We start from the raw sequence: 20559 nt of genomic DNA, 5'->3' as shown, positions 1-20559 counted from the left end.
AGCCTTGGCTCTGGCCGCAGAGGCAAGGCCCAGCAGCCAGAAAGCTGCTCTGAAGCAGCCGCTGAGGATTCCCCAGGACCAAGGGAGCCCTTCGGTGGCATAGAACCAACATCACAACCTAACGGGGCCATTTTGACCCCTAACTGGCTGAGATTTGGGGGAGCAGAAAAATTGCTTGGATCCTCACTCACTGCAGTTGAGGATCTGTCACATACTTTTTCCACATCAAAAATTATGGATCTTAAGTATAAGAGCTGTGATCATTCCTTCTTAGATCTCATTTGTATTTCTTGAGTTCTTGAAAATAGTTCTGCTGAAACTCTGTGTGGTTGGATGCCATCTACACAGCTGTTTAAAAAATAAAATAGTCATTCAGCTGAAGGGAGGAGTCAGATCCTGCACTGGTGTAAATCAGCATAGCTCCTTTCAATTCAAGGGAGAAACCTCAATTTACACCAGCTCAGATTTAGCCCAAGATCTGTCCATGCTTTAGAAATGTCCTGCTGTACTTGAATTTAGGTATCTCTTAACCATTTTGCCTGCTATGATTTTAGGCCTCATCTCTGCATGGCTTTGAACCATGCTTAAGTGTGATACAGCCTGATTCTACACCACTGTAATCAATGAGAATTTTGCCATTCGTTTCACTCTGAGCAGAATCGGGCCTCTGCTGTGTAATCTGAATTGATTTCTCTGCCATTCTGATTTTAGTTGATGATGGCAACATAAAATTAAGAAAACCCTGCCTTCCAGATTTAAATTTAAATGTCTCACTTGGAGCAGGAGCTATGGAGCAATTGTAAGAGGCAGGGCAGGAACTTAACCTTAAACTGAATAATTCTTCCCTATAGTATTGGCTGGGAAGGATGTGTTTGACATCTTATAAATCTCTATCAAACTGCATTAAAGGCAGCCCTTCTAAAATGCCACCCTTTGATGTGATCCAAATACAGAATTGTCAGCTGAGCAAGGTGACCCATGGAAATAGCCGGCACTAATTGCTTGTTCACTGCTTGACTGACTGGCTAAATAAACAAATGTTTGGTTGCCATGCTTGCCTGAAGATGCTAATATGAGAAAAGCCTTACTACTGGTGATTGACTGTGTAAACGAGACAGTCCTACTGAGCATGTTCTAGTGGACAGAGCAGAAAACCGTGATCCAGGAACTCTCTATCCCCCTGTACCAGTGACTCATTGTTTGTCTCTAAGCAAGATTGCTCTTAGATTAAGCCTTATCTATACGAACACTAGTTCACGGCAAGCTGAGGTGTAAATGAACCTTATACTATCTTGCCATCCACTAAGAGTATGTCTACACTGCTGTTAACCTACGGCTGGCCTGTGCGTGCTGACGTGGGCTCAGTCGAAGGGGCGGAGTATCTGCAGTGTAGACATTGAGCCTTGGGCTGGAGCCTGGGCTCTAGGATCATGTGAGTTGGGAAGGTCCCAGAGCTAGGGCTGCAGCCCAGCTGTGAAAGTCTGTGCAGCAATTAAACAGCCACTTAGCTCGAGCACGAGTCAGCTGGCACGGGCCAGCAGCGGGTTTTTAACTGCAGCGTAGACCTACTGTAAGTGTCCCTGTGACCCCACTGTCTTACACTAAAAGTTCCGGAGTGTGCTTTAATCTGCCTTGCTTTGAACTGGGGATAGATCAAAGTGCACTAGGAAACTTTTAGTGCATGGTAGCAGGGTTTGCATGGACACTTAGTGCATGGCAGGCAAATGGGGGGTTGATTTACACTCCAGGTTGCTGTGAACTAAGTGTCATATAGACAAACCCACTGAATGCTTCTGAGGATAAACACATTAATGCTCTTACGGTATTCTGACTATTTAAAATGCTATATAAGTGCTAAGTAGTGAGGACTATCTTATTATTAAGCAAGGATCATTTGGATTTGGGCCCCCCAGCCAGAGGGAATAGGGATGGAACAGCGAGTCTGAGTTCTAATGTTTGTATGATTTGCTAATGGCTAGCTGGCTAGAGTGGGCCAGCTCCTTAGGGAATAATATCCTACAGCTAAACTTGCAAAGTCCAATGAAATTAATACAGCTCTGCTGATTTTTCTGCATCTGAGGATCAGGCCCATAGATTCTGGAAGAAATCAAGAGGCCATGGACAGGAAGAGCAAGATCCCGAGGTTGTTTGGAGGATCCAAATCGTGTTGAGCTCACATGCAGTATCTCTCAATCTTAATATATCTCATTTATTCTTAATCTAGTCCTGTGTAGACACAGCCTGCTACCAGCCAAGGAATGAACTGAATATGGAAATTTGTCTCTCAAGAAAGATCTTGGAGTCATGGGGGCTACTTCTCTGAAAATATCCATTCAGTGTGCAGTGGAAGTCAAAAAAGCTAACAGAATTTTAGGAGCCATTAGGGAAGGGATGAACAGTAAGACAGTACATGTCATAATGCCACTTTGTAAATCCAAGGTACCACTCCCCCTCCCCACCCCACTGAATACAGCCTGCAGTTCTGGTTATCCCACCTCAAAAAAGATACATTTAAAATTGGAAGCGGTACTGAGAAGGGCAACAAAAATGATGAGGCATGGAACAGCTTCAATAGGAGGATAGATTAAAAAAGACCGAGACTGTTCAGTTTAGAGAAGAGATGACTAAAGGGGGATATGATAGAGGTCTATAAAATCACGAATGGTGTGGAGAAAGTGAATAGGGGAGTGTGTTTGTTTTTGTTTTTTAACTTCTTCACATGTCACAAGAACTAGGGATCACCCAATTAAATTGATAGGCAGTGGGTTTAAAACAAAGAAAAGGAAGTACTTCTTCACACAACTAACAGACTCAACTAACTAACAGACATGCCAGGGGATGTTGTTGTGAATGCCAAAAGTATAACTGGATTAAAAAAAAGAATTAGTTAAATTAATGGAATTAGATAAACCCATCAGTGGCTATTAGCCAAAATGGTCAGGGATGCAGCCCCATACTCTGGGTGTCCCTAAGCCTCTGACTGCCAGATGCTGGGACTGAACAACAGGGCATGGATGTAGGGTGACCAGATGTCCTGATTTTATAGGGACAGTCCCAATATTCAGGGCTTTTTCTTTATATAAGTGCCTATTACCGCACACCCCTGTCCCAATTTTTCACACTTGCTATCTGGTCACCCTAGATGGATGACCTGATAATTGCCTTGTTCTGTTGATTCCCTCTGAAGCATCCGGCATTGGCCACTGTTGGAAGACTGGGTATTGGGCTAGATGGATCATTGGTCTGACCCAGTATGGCCGTTCTTGTGGATGGTGTCTGGGATTGTATAACTTTCATTTAACTTGCAGACATTCTCAAAGTTCTGTTAAAAATGGTTGTAGGAAGACCAGACCAATGTTATGTGGGATTTTTTTTTGCAGCAAGTGTGCTGTGCTATGTTTCTAATTTTAGAAGCACAAATCAAATACAAATAGCAATAATATTAGTAATGATGCCAACAAAGTTTATTTGTGTGCGGCAGAAGGCTCAGGGCAGACTGCTCGAGGGTGTATTGTAAGGACATCCGTCTATTTGTTGTCTGTATTGACGAATAATTAAGGCAACAATAACTGGAACTGCAGATACAAAGACGGCTCTGAGACTTTTCCTGGTGCTTCCTTTCAAGTTGCTTTGCAGTGGGAAGCAGGTAAAAGAATAGCCGTTAAACAACCCAGTAGTAATTGCTAAATTTGCTCTGGCATTGTTAGATGGGAATTGGGGGAAGTACAAATGAGTATTGTTGCAGAAGAAATAGTAAACAGTAACCCAGATCCACAACTTTGTGGGAGGTTCAGAATCTGGATTAAAAATTTCTCTGTAAATATATGCAGTAGACCAAAACACTGAATGTGACCACTCCAAAAGGAAGGATGCTTAACATCTGGACCGAAACTTTACAGCTCCAGTTCATCCCTGCCTTAATTCCCCCATTGAAGCCTCCAGGAACCACTGCTATGCAGATAATAAATAATAATGATCTCTAAGAGAGATGGATAAATAATATAGATCTGCAAACAGCGTGATAAAGCTCTGTTAAAATGTGTCAGTAATTACTGGTACTGATTATGGCAGTGTGGGTTATGAGCTGGAGTCATCTGCCTGCCTGCTAGTGGTTTGCTCTGTGGCAGGAGCATGTCACGTCAGCACCCATCTACATAATGTATATAATGGTAAGCTTAGGAATATGGCTGTGAGGAAGGTGGTAAATGTTTGTAAAATGCTTTGGAATTGTCTGCTGAAAGTCATTACATGTGTACATAGTTATAGCAAAACCTCTAGTCTAGCTTTTTTTTTTTTTTTTTTTTTTAATGGCATAGATATGCATTACAAGGGATGACAATTAGAGTACTTACTCTTCCATCTATAATGTCCAGGCTCGTCTAGTGAATTTAAGCTTAAAGAATCCGTATAGAGCCTTTACTGTACAATTAAATGTCTGAAATGCCACACTAACATCACAGATACACTTTTTTTAAAAATTGATGTTATTTCTTTGAATGGGTAGGGTTTGTAGGTGTTTATTGTGCAGCCTTACTCCCTAGATACTAAACATTAACTAATTGATCTTTGCCTACTTGCCGTATCTGTGCACCGCAGAAAACCTAGTAATCTGTAAATTGTGTGGCGGAAAGAGTAGGTTAGAGACTGTCCCTTGTCACTTGATATTTGAGTGCTCCTGCATGTGCCATATATTAGTTTTATTTTCTGCCATGACACCTAGCTATGAGGAAAGAACTCTCCAGAGTGTCTTAAAAGACAACTTCTATTAAAGATGAAAAGAGTTAAGCAAAATGCAGCCAGTAGATCTCACAGCTAGAGGGAAAAATAATATACACCAGTGTCTCAGTAGCTTTAATTGGAAAGGGAGAGAGGCATGAGAGTGTGGAGGCCAAGGCTTAGTTCCATTGCAAGGATTTTTGGTAGAGGATTAGATAAACAGCGTATGTTAGGTGGGGAAAAGAGGCTGAGGTGGAGGGTATGTGGGAATGTGAGTGTGTTTGTAGTAAAGCTCCTCAATACCTGAAAACCATCATAAAATAGATAGATGATAATACTTAGCTCTTGTATAACAATTTTCATCCATAAATCTCAAAGTGCTTTATAAAGAGGGGTAAGTATTGTTAGCCTCATATATTTTAGATTGGTAAACTGAGGTGCAGAGAGGCTAAATGAGTCCCCAAAGATCACCCGATAATGTGGTGGTAGAACTTAGAACAGAATTCAGCTCCCCTACCATCCAGCCCTGTGCTTTATCCAGTACCCTATGCTGCCTCCCCAGGCACACACAAGGGCACCAATTCCAACAGCTGAACTTCCCCTTTTGCAGGAGCAATTTTGTGGGCACAGATTACACCTGCAAAAAAGGAATGCTGGGCTTGGGCTTGGCTGAAATGTTGAGCCAGAAGTTCAGCATTCGGAAGCATTTTAAAAGTAGTTTCTTATGAATATATAAAGTGTTACAAATTTTCCTGAAATATGAAGTTTTGGTGAAGTCTGATGAGGTTTTGCTCTTTAACCATACCAGAGTGGGCTGTGTTTTGGCTTAGTTGGGATATGGATGGGAGACCACCAAAAAGCAGGCTGGGGCTGCAAGAAGTGGTGTTGGGGACTCTGTATGTGGCACTCCTCCCTCAGAGTTGATGTTGAAGCTCAAATATGGTATCACATGCACCACATTCCTGTCTTTGGACTGAGATATAAATTGCTAAGATTCTGACCACTTGTGATCTTTAATGGACTGATGGCGCTCTTTGCAAGAGCTGAGGATGAGGATCAGCTCACTCAGTCTCTTATCCAAATTCCAAACTCTGATAATTACGTTCACTTATCTAAATTCCTCCTGCATTTTCAGTTGGCTCTATTACTTTCATATTCTGAAAACACTGATGTGTTCTGTGATATTTCCACCCTATAAGTGGCTGCATTTCAGCATTGGACTTGAATGTATGTGCACGTGTAACCCACTGAATTTACAGTACACAAGAACTTTAAGGTACTCGTTGGGTAGAAAAGATGCTATATAAACATAAGCTGCATAAAAATATCTAATATCTAAATATCTTTGCATCTGATGAAGTGGATTGCAGCCCACGAAAGCTTATGCCTGCAGAAATTAAATTTATTAGTCCTTAAAGTGCTACAGGACTCTTGTTGTTTTTGCTGTATACAGACTAACACGGCTACCCCTCTGGAACATAAAAATATCTATTACTGCAAGAGTCCTGGTCTTTGTTATAATGCTGACTATTCTCTGATAGTTATTCCAGTTCCTCCCATTTTCCAACTCCTCATGTGGACGTGCAGTCCCCATGCCAAATTTTCCAATAAATATCATACTCCAAATTCTTAGTAAGAGACTGTCAGTATTAAAACACTTAATTGCTTTTGCTAACGTATGCCACTATGCCTATTTAAATTACATGAATGGTGGAGATGCACACTGTGTGTACTACTCAAAGGAACAGTCTGAAATTTGTTCTTTCTCTATATGATGATTTGAAAGGTTAGGATCAGTTGTGTTGTGTTGTGTTTCACTTGCCTTTTTAAATGGACAGTCTTCTATAAATTGGCTCTTTTGGGAGATATCATACCTCACTATAGCTGATCTGTTTTTTTCCCCCTAACTTGGCCTTTTTGTTCATGTTAACTTATCTATTAGCACTTGGTGTGGGTGCCTGAATAAACATGGGATGTGTAAATCCATTCTTTATATCCAGTTCTCTTTCACATATGTTTCCCAAGTGGAATCCTGCGGCAGACTTTATTGAAACAATTATTTCATCAGGACTTCACGTATATCTTGATTGTACTTTGAAGACATTCTCTAGAGCTGTTTTTATCATTACTGCAGCAGATTATAGTGTTGAAAACAAGGAAATAAACATGATCTTTCAAAGTAATCAGCAATATGATTAAATAACTGTAAGAGCTGATTGCTGCTTGGCTATAGAAAGTAACGCCAAGTATGGTACCTCAGTGGAAATACCCAACAAGTTGAGTCTCTTTGTTATACAATAAAACCATATATTTAGGAGACATTTAAGTTTTTTTAATTTGCAGTTGCAGCTATTGTGATATTGAGCAATAGTTTGATTCAAATCCTGCTTCAGAATTTAGATGCATATTTTCAGAATTGAATGGGACTTTAGCACTATAACTCCCAGGGTGGGATTTGTGCAGCTAAATCAGTCTGCACGGCCACTGAAAACTTAAGGGTTCATTATCCCTGCTTAGAAAGTCCAGTGGGGATCTAGATTGGTAACTGGCATTTGTTTGCCTGGAGTTTGCTGCGGTTACGTTACAAAGAAATGCAACTGGTCATTATGCTGATCTCTGTACGGAGAGCACAGTTTAGAGTTAGGAGATCTGCATTCTAATTCCTGGCTCTGCTACTGACTAGCCATATAACTGTGCAAGCTGTGTCTGTGTGACACCATCCACCTCTTAATCTCTCTGTACTTCAGTTTCCCGATTTGTATGAGTATAGTAATAGCTACTTCACAGGTGTGTAGCCAGACCTCATATTTGTAAAGTGCTTTGAGAGCCTTGGATGAAAGGTGTAAATTATTAACAGGAAAATGATTCATAGTAGTCTCATACTCATAAAATAATGAATTTTGAGTGATAGGCTTCTGTATAATGGGCCCAATATAATGAATGCTTCATCTTCAGAACTTCCATTGACTTCGGTGAAATGTCTGTAAGGTTGGGCCTGAAGGTGTCAGCACTGTATCTTATTGCATCTTTGCTTATTTAAGTCTTAATAATGGTACAGACATTAAAGTGAGCATCTCTGAGCACTGTTGCAGAATGTGTGTCGTCGTACTCTCCACTGATGGTCTCTGGCTCAGATCCCACTCTCCTTCAGGAAATCTGGCCAGTGAAGTTGGGAGATTTACTCGTATAAAAGTGTTCAAAATTGCATCCCATGGATACACTGGAAAACTGGTGAGCGGAAATCCATGGATAAAACCCTAGTCCCAGTAACTTCAGTGGAGCCAGAATTTCACCCCTGGGATGTGTGGAATATGCACATGAATGTCTCTCGCTTCTGTTTTAAATCCCGGGTTGATTTATTTTTCTTCAGAACCTAGGGGTTTTTTCTCTAGAGCCTAGGTTTTATTTTTGTTCCTTGATATTCTGCTTGGTGTGGTCATTAAGTATTAGCAGAAACCTTGATTCTAATCCCACTCTTCTTTCACAAAGAAAAGAGGTACAATTAAAATTGTACATTTAAAATGGACTCCTCCTTCATCGTTTGTTTTGCAATTCTAAATGTCAAAAGCAGGATCTTTGTTGTTTGGCACATTAAAACATGTCTCTTTAACTGTTTTTCCTCCTTAATTCCATTCTTCTACATTAAAAGGAAATATCCATCTGTCTTGAAGGGATTCTCTGTTAGATAACCTTTTTCAGAGCAGCCAATGATGGAGAGTCTTGCACTCATGTGATTGCACTATCTTGGAATGTAATTTTTCTGTATTGGGTAACTTGTTAGAGTACAAAACATTACTTTCATAAATGTTATCACTAGCAAAGCCCATCTGGTCCTACTAGTGACAAGGGGATGATTTCAGCTTTTTATGATGTCAGTGAGATTTCAGCAGTCTTGGACTCATCTGCCAAGCTGTTGGGGAAAAAAAAGTTGAGTATAATTGAAACTCTGTTGGGGGAGAAATTAAATGAATATCTTGCCAACCATATTTCTGCCCATATTTCCTTCTATTAGTCTCCTGATGGTATGTCCTTATGAAATCTGATTAAAATGAAATGACTTGATTTGTTAAACAGGCAGTGATGACAATGAACATCTGTTTTACTGGTTTTAATTGCATTTAGCTCATAGTAAAATTGTCCTTTCTTGATATTACTTTATACAGAGCAGCACAGAAGCTTAACCTGTCCTCGAAGAGAAAGAAGTATCACCCGCCCCTGCCACGCTCTCACGACTTCTCTGTCTATGCCACTAACTTTAGTGGCATACTGCAGTTATGCTCTCCCCCAGCACCGCCATGCCTTTTGAGAGCCGTGTCAAAAATCAAGGACAACCCGGGCATTGGAAAGGTAATTTGATATCTCAGTCTCTTTACAATTTCCTAGCTAACTTTAAAGAGCTGTAAACTTTAAAGCAGAGAGAGGGGGGATTGGGTGGCTCAGGGGAGTGGTACTGGGATACAGACTCCTGCACATCTGTTCAAATGTGACTGAGAATTGACTCTTGGGTGGCCTAAATAAATGAGTTGGTGGTGTCTGTCCAGATTCTAGTGGGCAAGTGTCAACCTCATAAAATCCCATTGGCACAGTTGGTGATTGTAACTGCAGAGAGGCTGAGGAACTGAGTGCATGATCCTGCTCTCTCTAACATCAATAGCAACATTTCCATTAACTTCAGCAGTGCAGAATAAGGTCTTGAGTGCACATGGCTCTCATCTCTGGTCCACAGAGGTGATCCCTGTGGATAGGGTTGGTGCACTTCGGTGGGATAGTGTAGGGAAGCTTGCACCACTCTTGCTAGTGCTGTACTTCTGCTGTGGATGAAAGGATTGTTTCTAAGAGAGCCTGATTCCCCTCTCACTCACACAAGTGTAAATCCGGAGTAACTCCACTGAAGTCAAGTGAAAGGAGAGGAGGAATAAGTGAGTTTCCAGCTGTGGAAATCTGGCACCTTTAGTGCAAAATTTACAATTGAGCACTTGCATTTTAATTGATTTTGTTTAAGTAAAATTTATAACACAATTATTTAGTTTTGTTTATCTTTCTGATGTGTTAAAAACACAAGCTACAGTGTTTGAATACTTAGTTACATAGGTTAAAAGAGACTAATATTTCAAGATGGATCTAAAGTACCTCACGTGCAGAGGAGAGTTAAAAATGCACCTCAAGTAACCAGACAAATCAACATTAAAATTAATAAATTGTCTGCTAAATACTTTAAAATTATACTCTTTTGTGTTGTATTCTGTTAAATCAGTGAGTTGAAGGAGATAAAGGTTCTTGCCGATGTATTTTTGCTAAATGGAAGGGAAGTGACTGCAGTTTTGTCCTTCTATGAGACAGATTTCTTAAGAGGCTGGAAATTTACAAACGAGAATATAATTTCTACTCATGTTTTTTCATATATTTGATAAGCTGGCAGCTGAATTTTTTGAATAAAATAAATTAGCAGTTAGTTTAGTAACTCTCTTAGCTGGGAAGGGAGAATTTGCTAAGAGACTCTTTTTCTACATGCACATTTGCAACATGTCCCATTTACTCTGTCTGCCTCTTCTCCTTTGGGCTAAGCTGTGGCATATAAGACCCAGACTTGCATTAGTTTTAGTGCAGAGTTACGTTGCCTTTGTGGGAGCTCTGCAAGGCACTGTGCCTTATAAAAATGCAGTGCCCCTAGAGCTCACAGATGCAAAGGGGTGCAGCTTCTGTGCATCTTACCGGGCTTCAGGCTGTGCACCCCTCCATAGTCAACCAACTCCAGCGACGGCCTTGACTTCTTCTCACACGGTTTGAAGGAGCTGGTAGTATTAACTAGGACCACTCATTTTGCTCAGGGGTATTCTGTTTTGTCCAATATCCTCAAATAGATAATCCAAATATCACTCAGGATCACATACAGGATTCCAGATCAGTAAAATGTCAGGGGAATTCTGCATCTAAAATATTATTGTACAGATCACTTTTTTCTGTCCATAAACTGAACAGAGAAGAGCAAGGAGCAGCTAATCAGAGAGAAAAAACCCTGCTAGAAAATAGCAGACCCTGCTAGAAAGCTGAGCCATTCTGCATAGACCTATCCTGAGCTCTAATATACAGGGCAGTATATAACACGCTGGCAAAGCATGTCAGATTTCCCTATGGTAACTGGTACTATAGACTCTAAAAGATAACGTTCTGTTAGAGCCACCTGCTAGTGGAGGGGCCTATGAGGTGGCACTGAAGGCCCTGGGTTTTGAACCCTGTCATGCAGAAGGTAATTATACCAGTCTCTGGCCCATGATTTTTAATGTGGCAGTATTCCTTTTAAGCATTGCAGTAAAACTGTCCCTCACTGTGGAAAACTACTTTAAAAAAAAAAAAATTCCTTTTACAAAAAAAAAAAATTCCTTTTACAAAAAAAAAAAAACCAAAAAAAAACCCCCCCCCCAAAACCATAACTGCTTGTAAAAATCATGATTCTGCATAAAGGATGCCTCATTTAACTTAATGATAATACTCATTGGGCAGAGGAAAAGAATCAGCACATATGTGCTTTATATCTCCACCCTTCCATATCAAAATGATAATGAGCAAGTAGTCTTTGGTGGCATTTCTCCCATTGAGCTGTAATACTCTTCCTTTCTATTTTTCCCTTTCACCTGCTAGTTCTTTGTGGGGGGCTGATACAGCCTCTGTCTGATAGTTTTCTGGTGATGGTGGTGACAGCAATGGGAATAAATAACCATTTGTTTCTCCCTCATTACTTTAAATATCAATGCCGTTAACAACCAACAAAAGGTGGCAGATGCATGTAACTTCACTGTTTAACTTTTAAGAATCTTGTCTCCTCTTGCTACCCTTGTACTTAATATTCTTCCTGCTTATCATTGACGTCTGCTTTTTCTTGGGGCCTGGACAATAATAAAACATCGCTCACAAAAGGGACGTGCTTGGCAGACGCTGGATACTGGAATATATTTTTCTTACTGCAACATCTGTATTTGTGGCTGGCTCCTTACTTTCTTCAATGTTTCAAGAGTCAGCTGTGTGCCTGCCCTCATTGCTGACTGGTTCTGTGTGTGTGGCAACCTTGCATTAGGCAGCTGCTGGAGCAGCACTTTCCTTCCCCACTTCCAATTTGGTGCTATTTTGTTTCGTACGGTTAGTCTTGGCTGAATCGCCTTTAGCTCCTTTAATTTTGGTGGTGGTTGAGGTTGCAGAGTACCTTCCAGGAAGTACTCCAGACATTGCAAGATCTAACCCACAGTGGATAAGATGCATCTGTAATTAAAAATCAAACGTTTGCATTTCAGGCTGGATAATTTAAACACAAGCATACTACTTCAGACTTGGATAGAAAAGGCCAACTCCCTGCCTGGGGAGTGTCATATAATAGGCCAATGTGAATTTTCACTGGGGAAAGTAACGTGCAAAACTGTGTTTCTATTACAAACAAAAGGCATTTTTAGAAGCCCTGTAATACTATCATTAGAATATTAGCAGTGTAATGTTACAGTGTAATGTCTGTACCGTGGTCTTTGGTGGAAAGCTATTAGGAGTTCCATGTGGAAGGCACTTTCAAGATTGGACCCTTCATTTAAATGATTCAGTGAAAACCATGAGGCTAAAACATTTGTTTTAGATAGATTCACAGTAATTAGAGATGGAAAACAGACCTACTAGCTCACCTAGTCCATGTCCCCCGACTTCCCTCAGGCTCCGGTGCAGTATTCTGCGATACCGCAAATTTTCCAATGCTTTGATATGAAGCCATGTAATAGTACAATATAGACAAATCATACTCAGCACTGACCTCAGTGGGAGTTCTGGGTTCAGAATGTGCAGTAGAAATCTGCATGTGCAGGTCAGAGGAGAGGCAACTGTTGCTGTGAATATTGAAGGTTAACTCACCCAGCATAAAAATTACAGCTACTTGAAGGGTGGAACATGGGTGCTATTTGGCACTTCTGATATTATCCTGTGGTTTTTTTTTGTTAGGAGGGAAAGTGACCTTTATCTTTTCCAGTTGAAACTACAGGAGGACATTTTAAAATAGGAAAAATAGGGTGACTTCGCCATTGATGAATCTAATGTGGCTAAACGAGGGATGAATTTGACCCATTGTGATTACTTGATTTGTCCAGGTCAAACCATCCCTGCCCTTCAACGATCTCAGGTAGCCAAGGCTTTGGTTTTATGTCTCATCCAAAACACATCAACATAGGATCCTGTAGGACCATCGTAGGGTATTTTAATTCTGATTCACCCATATCAATTGTGCAGCACCTGGTTTGTTTTTTGTGTGTTGGTTTTTTTGGTAGGCATCTCACCCCACTGTGGCCCATACCTTATCTTGCTATAGCTAATGAGTTCAGGCATGACCACAGTCCCAGGTGTTGCTACTATGATGCCTTAGCAGTCACCATAAGAGCTGCAGTGTGAGAAATGCTGTTGACTATAATTTATGAAGAAGCACTTTATTAATTGCAAAACATATGCTTCTGTGCTGCAGACGCTAAGAAAAATAAGCTACTTTGGTCTCGTGAAGACTTTATCAACGTGGAGTCTAAACCATGTTCTTCAGTGAATCAGGTCCATAATAATTAAATGACAGTCATTCCTTGTATTTTGTCCTTAGTATTCTTTTTATTGTGAGATGACTTCTGATAAAGGACAGAAGGAACTCAAGAAACATATTACAGCTTGCAAGAAATCCCTCTCCCCCCCCCAATGTACATATCTAAATGATCTTGTCAGATGAAACTTAGGTCTGTGATTGAGCTAGGAGAAAGGTTAGCTCTTTAAAGTTAAATACTGTAGAGGGTTGCAGGAGTGCTGGGAAGGTAGTAATGGCTTGTGTTAGCATATTTACCACTGTTACAGCAAAACTTCCTGTGCCCCAATACGACTAAATATTTTTTAAAATAGATAATTTAATCTGAACATCTGGACTTTAAATTCATTGTTTGATTGTGCATTTCCAAAAGTGACCCATATTTTCTGTCATGCCTAGTAAGGAAAAGCCCTCAGGGCTGAGGCCTTAAGTCAGCAAAGTACTTAAGAATGTGCTTAACTTTAAGTAGGTACTTAACTTTGAAGCCAATAAATAGGACTTAAGTTTGTGTTTATGTGTAATCCCGAATAGGGGTGCTTCCTGAATTGGGGCTTCAGTCAGTGGAATTTAAGCACCATCTTAAATTAAACACATGCATAAGTGCTTTGCTGAATGAAAGCTTGAATGTCTAACTTAGGTTTTTCTATACTGACTGTCATTATATTGTAGAATCGAACTGCTTGGTCCCATCATTCATGGCTGATCAGGGTCCTTTTGCTGGCTGGCTTGATGGTGTTTCAGGAGAGGGGGAGAGGTTTGGACTCTGCTTTTCCCAAACCATGGGAGTTCAGCAAAACCACTGATCAAATGTGAGTGTGTGGGGGTGGAGAATTGGGGGAGAAGCCCAGAGTGCCAAATAAACTGTGTTAGCTCAGTTAAGGTGCAGAATGAGAGGTTGCTGTTGAGAATTTGGCCTAAAGGGTGAAATTTGTGCCCAACCCAACCACATTGCTCCTGTTCACATGTGGGGAGTTTTCTTAAGGGCTGATGGCAATATGTGGGCTATATGTGGATTGAATATAATACTTTTTACAAATTATTTAAAGTAAATTTCAAATATTTTAAAAATTATTTTAATTTGGTTTTTTCCTTCATTTGTTTTCAGTGTTCTCTAAAGGGGATGTCTACACTGCAACTGGGGGTATACCTCCCAGCCCAGATACACAGATACGCTCTAGGTCTGGTCAACCTAGCCCACGAATAGCCATGTGGACTCTGAAGCACAGGAAGTGATGTAGGTTAGTTGCATGAGTATAAGCCCGATCCCCTGGCAGCTAACTTGCGTCACTGTCCATGCCGCAACATCCACACTGCTATTTTTAGAGCACTAGCTTGAACCGAGATCAGACGTGTCTACCTACCAAGTCTGGGAGGCATGCCCCCAGCTGCAGTGTAGACATTCCTTTAGGAGTTTGAAAATATATCTTTTGTTCCCAGTAACTTCTTTTCCTTTCCAAAAACATCCATTCTCCCTGTTCCTTGGCATTTCTGCTGGGGCATGTGACTCTGCCCCATAATGTAAATCCCTGATTTTACATCTAAGCCTTTTGTTTAGAGATAGATGGCCCAATACGTTTCTGTACCAACAGTGTAAAAATTTATATACTGCCATAGGTGCTAACAAGTGGCTTGAATTTTCAGTGATGTCAGGTGCAGAAAAAGTTTAACCTTTAAGTTATAATGGAAGGGTCTCTTTGGGACTTGTGTTTAATATAATAAGCAATCACCCACCAACAGGAGCAAAAACACCATTGCAAATTGCGTAATGTATGCTGAACAGAACTTCACTCATTACTGAAAAATGTTATGTAGCAAATTATATACCTTACTCATGTATCTGATGAAAACATCAGAGTCCAAATCACTTAACTGAATCTTGCTTAAAAGGCAATGATCCTATGCAGTATGATTCTTTTAACTGAATCATTTTTGTGGGCTCACGGGGTGTTGTTAAATTTAATATCAGAATAGTGGGAAAAATGTCTGAAAGCCATTTAATATTGTCACTGGAAAGAAGTTAGATTATGCTCAATTTCTGACACTAATGTGCTACTTAAGATAATTTATCATATTGTGGTATTAAAAAGACATCCTTTTTACAGTGTCTGCTGCACAGCATTCTAATTTGCTATTTTTCTTTAGTATAGTAGGAAGCCTTTTTCATGCAAAATGTTTTTTCTGGGGTTCTATTCAACACACTCTTTATAATACTGCATCACTTACAAGAGCAACTTTAAGTGCTTGTCTCTTCCAAAGATCTTGTCAATTTTTTTTATGTTAGAATGACAGAATCCTACTATATGAGACAATTGATGTGGAACATTAAAAGGGAGAACTTGAATTCCCAAACTGGTGTCTTGGAAAGACACATTCATATTTTCCTTCATTTTTTATTTGCTTTTGGCATTTATTTCATTTATATATATTTTTTCCCAAGCTATAGTCAAGGTACTTTTGTGATTTACCGATATAGTGTACTGTATACAGTGCTCACTTGTTCTTATGATAGTTTGATGAATAACAAATAGGTACTTAATTTTGTCATCTTTATTGCTGCTTGTTCGTAATGACTAGAGTGTTGTTTCCAATATATATCCTATATCTTACTAAAAAGTCTTCAATCCACATATGCAATTTTGTAGAACCCATGACACACACATCCCTGCTGAAGTAACATATTAAACAAAATGCAGAAAATACATAAGAATACTTTTTTCCCCATGTTTAAAAATGAAATAGTATCCTTTGGGAACATAGAATAAATTCTTGCTTAATAGAGGCCACTTTCTAAAGAGTACAATATAGAAGTTCTTTTTAGGTTCTCCCAAGGGAGCTAAGTACTTTATGCTAGCATAGCAGTTTTGCATATAAATTTGCCATATATTGGTAGTGGCAGTATATGACAGGCATGTAAGAACTACTCACAGTAAACCAATTTTGTAAGGGTTGTATATCAGTAAATTACAATTAAATCCATGAAAAATATTGGCTCTGAACTAAGACTTCTGTAATTTGATTTACACCGTAGTTGAGAAATAAGTGATTTCATTGGAAAATGGCCAGTATTGAAAATGAATTGTGTAATTTCTTGGTGAGAAATCTTAATTCAGAATGGTGTGTGTGTGTGTGTGTGTGTGTGTGTGTGTGTGTGTAAACAAGCTTATTCTATTAACTTGCTATAATACAACATTCTGAGACCATTGAACGTAATTAACTTCCCTGTCTGGGCAGTGCCTGTTACAAATGCAAGTTTCTAGGGAATATTTATTGACTGTTCAAATACGGTGTAATGATGTTTATTGCTAAAGACCAATTTGCTTGTTCATTTTAAGGATTATGATACCGTGATCATGCAACGCATCACCAAAATTTGTAGAATAGATTCCAGTATAATGCCAGTATAATTCCTTAAATATAGACCGAGAAAATGTTCAAAGCTTATTTTAATAGCAAGGGCTGGAACTGCAAACTCATATACCAAAATGTTATGTCTTCTTTAGCATATACTTTCTTGTTTTTCCTTCTTGTTCTGTTTAATATTAAACTCAACATCTTTGTAGGCTCCAGTCCAACTAATCACTGAAGCACATGTGTAACTAAACATGTGAATATGGTAGATCCATTGACTTCAAAAGGAATATCCACATATTTAAAGTTTTATGCATGTGTTTAAATATTTTGTTGAATCAGTGTCTTAATTCCCTTAGTATTGACATTACCAATGGGACAACTCATTATTCAGTGAATTAATTTAGTCTTTCCTTGTACATTTCCCCCGCCGGGTTAAACACGTAAAATATTTGGTACCTTCTACTGGTCATCTGGAAGATTAATGGCATCCTTCTCCTCTGACTTGTATATTTTGTAGTCATTGCCTAAGGACACACTTGAAGTCTGTGGCAGACCTGGAAATGGAGTCTAGTTCTCCTAGTTCTGTGTCTTCGCCACCAGGCCATCTTTCCTCCCTCTTTGATGTCAGTATTGTCAGCCATGCCGTCTTGCCTGCTCACGTGGCACAGTTCAGTGGGGTCATAGACATCCTCCTCCCCTGCTCGTTTCTACCTGTCCAACAGATCCTTTTTCAAGACCAGCAATGGGCAATTCTCTTCTATTAGATCTAGCTGTTACAAAGCTCCTTAGGATTGTGGTGTTGGCTTTGTTATCTCTTCCACCCCAGTTGGCACCTTTCTTTCTTTCTAAATTCATCTTTGGACATCACTTCTATTGGGATGACAATGCCTGCACTAATGCATCCACGTCCTTGATTTCTACCAGCTTCGTATCTCATCAGCTTTTGGCTTTGACCGATCTTCCTTCAATTTAGCATATCCAGTCTATATAACCTACTGATTGCTAAGATGAGCAGCCTCAGACAAAACTCCATCAGCTCCATCTTGACCCAGGACACCAATCTCATATCAATTGTACTGTCACGAACCCTACAGCTTTCACTTGACTTTTTCTGTCATCCACACTTGTTAATCTGCTGTTGCCACTTAGAAATATTTCCCATGTTCAGCACTATCTTGGCCACTCTTACCCACCCTTCCTTTGTTTCAGTGCTATAATTCCAAACTTTATGTCCTGCCTAACTACCAGCTCCAGTCTGTTTAAAACACAGAGGAAAGCTTGGAAGTCAGAACACTGCCTTAGTGTTCTTTCTTGGATTGCTCTGTATATTGGAATCCGGTTCAGACACTCCTTGATCGGCTTCAGGACACTTCATTGAATTGGCCCGTTGCATGTGTCCAGCCACATTGCTTCTATTTTCCAGCCCACTCTTTGGATTTCTTGAATGCTGGGCTTCTTTCTGCTCCCCTTCCATGTGTCTTGAAGCAGGTGGTAGATTCTTTTCCCGTTAAACTTGAAACAACCAACCTGACTTTCTTTGAAAACTGCCTCAAGACTCAGTTTTGCATTCTGGTCTAAGATTCATAACTCTCCTAGATGGGCCCTACATGGCCCTCTATCTGTGGATCTGATTTAGCATGTGGATGTGACCTACTCTATATAGAAATTGTCCCATACTGCAAAAGTCAGATCCAGTTCCAGACTTCCCCAAAACTCAGGGATGTTTGGATCCCTGGTTTTGGTGCAGAACTGTAAAATAGGAGTCTGGTCCTGAACCACCCAAAGTTCAAGGATGTTCAGATCTAGAGTTTTGGTTCAGGCCTAACTCCCCCAAAAGCATTAACATTTGGGGGTACTCTCTATAACAGTGGTTCCCAACCTGTTTGTCTCAAGGGCCACAAATATAATTTTTACAGCCGTGAAGGGCCACCAGTCTATCAACTCCAAAAATATAGTGACATATACACCATTCAGGACTACAAATCACTACGTATTTAAGTAAACATTTTGATGCTACTGTGCTCATTTTTTTACATTCACTATTTTACACGTACAAATTACTCACAGTATGTCACACACTCACAGACAAAGCACTAGTGTAGATAAGTGCCTGTCACGACACACTAAAGTACATAGCCTGGCAACTAAGTCATGGTGAGTTGCAAACCGGAAGGCACGGATTTTTAGAGTCCCGCCCCTCCTCAAGCATGGTGCATCCTGGCTGCTCTGCCAGCAGCACCCTCACCTCCCCACGGCAACCAGACGGAAGGAGTTAGCGAGGAGGCTGTCTCCTTGCTGATCTCCCGTGTCACTGGCTGCAGTAGGGAAACTGCACATGTCCTTTAGCCCTGTGTGCTCCACCTGGGTCCCTAGGCAATGGCTCCCTTCTGCAGCCAGGGGGACGGGAGATCAGTGCTCCCTACCCTCTGGCTCCAGCAGGGACCCCAGCACTTAGGGACTCAGGCAGAGTGCTTTGCTCTCTGCTGGAGCCAAGGAAGGGGAGCGCTGATCTCCCCTCCCTCTGGAGGACCCCAGCACCTATGGACCCAGGCGGAATGTTTTTCCATGCTCCCTGCTACTGCCGGGAGGGGAGAGGGGACGCTGATCTCCCGTCCCCTTGGCTGCAGCAAGCAGCCGGCACTGGTCTTGTAGCCTCGCGGCAATGTGCTCCGCCTGGGTCCTTAGGCAGCAGCTCCCTTTTGCAGTCAGTGAGGGGTGAGCAGCGGGCCACTTCGAAAGACCCCACAGGCCACAGGTTGGGAACCACTGGTCTATAACCATTCAAATGTCCTGTAATATGTTTTTATATGAATAGCCTCATATCCAGTCATATGGGAACTAGCATTGTCATCTACACAGGTGGGTTGTTTCCCTGACTTCTTGGAGCTTGAATTTTGATCATCCTTCTGCCTTTGTTTACAAATCTCCCTTAAAGCTGTTGCTGTAGATGCATAAAAGAGCCTTTTAACTTTTTTTTTTTGCCCACATCAGCATCCTTCCACTTTGTTTGCTCTTACATGGTAGAAGTGAGTGAATTTCAGCTTGCAGATGTTTGCTTTTATAATCTTTCCTTTCCCTGACTCCTCCTGCAGGCTGACATATAGATTAATGGTAAAGGGAAAAAACCAAACCCCTGATTACTATGACTCTTTTGCCCATCCTCGCCACTGACATTTACAGTCACGCCCGTTGTTATGCACTGGGCAGGCACACCTTGACCTCATGCCACCCATTTCCAGGGCTTTCCAATTTATTTGTTTGTTTGTTAGTTAAATTCTTCATCTCTTGTGGCATACTCAGGAAATGTTTATCATCTTCTTTCCCCAAACCCTTTTGATTTTAATAGGATTTCCTTCAGTGATTCTGCTGACCTCCCGATTCCTGCAGAAACAAAAATTTGGAAAGTTCAGCAGTTTAATATTAACCCATGGTGTACAAACCCCACGAGATCACAGAGCCAGTCAATTAACAAGATACTTGAATGATTTGCACAATACAGAAGGCTTCTTGTTTAAAGAAAAATCTGATGTGGATGTGTACTGGTGTTTATGTGTATATTTTATTTTAGGTTTGTTTGTAGAAATCAAACGGCGGTATAAAACCCTCCCCACTTGTTCTTATTCCTCCTCCCAATCATTACAAGTGGTCACATAGCCAACACTAAAACCTTCTTTCTCTCTCTATATCTATATCTATGAGAAACTTTTGTTCCTGCTCAATGACTTATGATGGCACTGAAGGGAACAGTTAAATGTGGTATGCCATGCTTTTTATAAAGAGAAAGAAAGGAAGCCACTAGAAACCTTAAACCCCAGCAGCATTAACGTATGAGTGACAATCTCAACATATAATTCATTTAAAGAGTTCTAAAGTTGGCAAAAGCACAGGTTGTTCTGTGTGTTCCT

General features: G+C 40.5%; 1 protein-coding gene across 3 annotated transcripts in view; it reads left to right on the top strand.

The window, feature by feature from the left end:
* The window catches only part of KIF26A (kinesin family member 26A), a 115068-nt gene that overhangs the window by 68090 nt on the left and 26419 nt on the right, over positions 1–20559 (top strand). For all 3 annotated transcript variants that reach the window (XM_067554973.1, XM_067554974.1, XM_067554975.1), the window contains one exon: positions 8880–9063. In XM_067554973.1, the coding sequence (XP_067411074.1) occupies positions 8880–9063 (184 nt within the window). The remainder of the gene's footprint in view (positions 1–8879; positions 9064–20559) is intronic.

The sequence above is a fragment of the Emydura macquarii genome, unplaced genomic scaffold, assembly GCF_026122565.2.
Source record: "Emydura macquarii macquarii isolate MOO-44397 ecotype Brisbane River unplaced genomic scaffold, CSIRO-AGI_Emac_v2 contig_1551, whole genome shotgun sequence".
NCBI lineage: Eukaryota > Metazoa > Chordata > Testudines > Chelidae > Emydura > Emydura macquarii.
The sequence above is the reverse complement of the archived record's forward strand: the minus strand, read 5'-3'. Positions and strand labels throughout refer to the sequence as shown.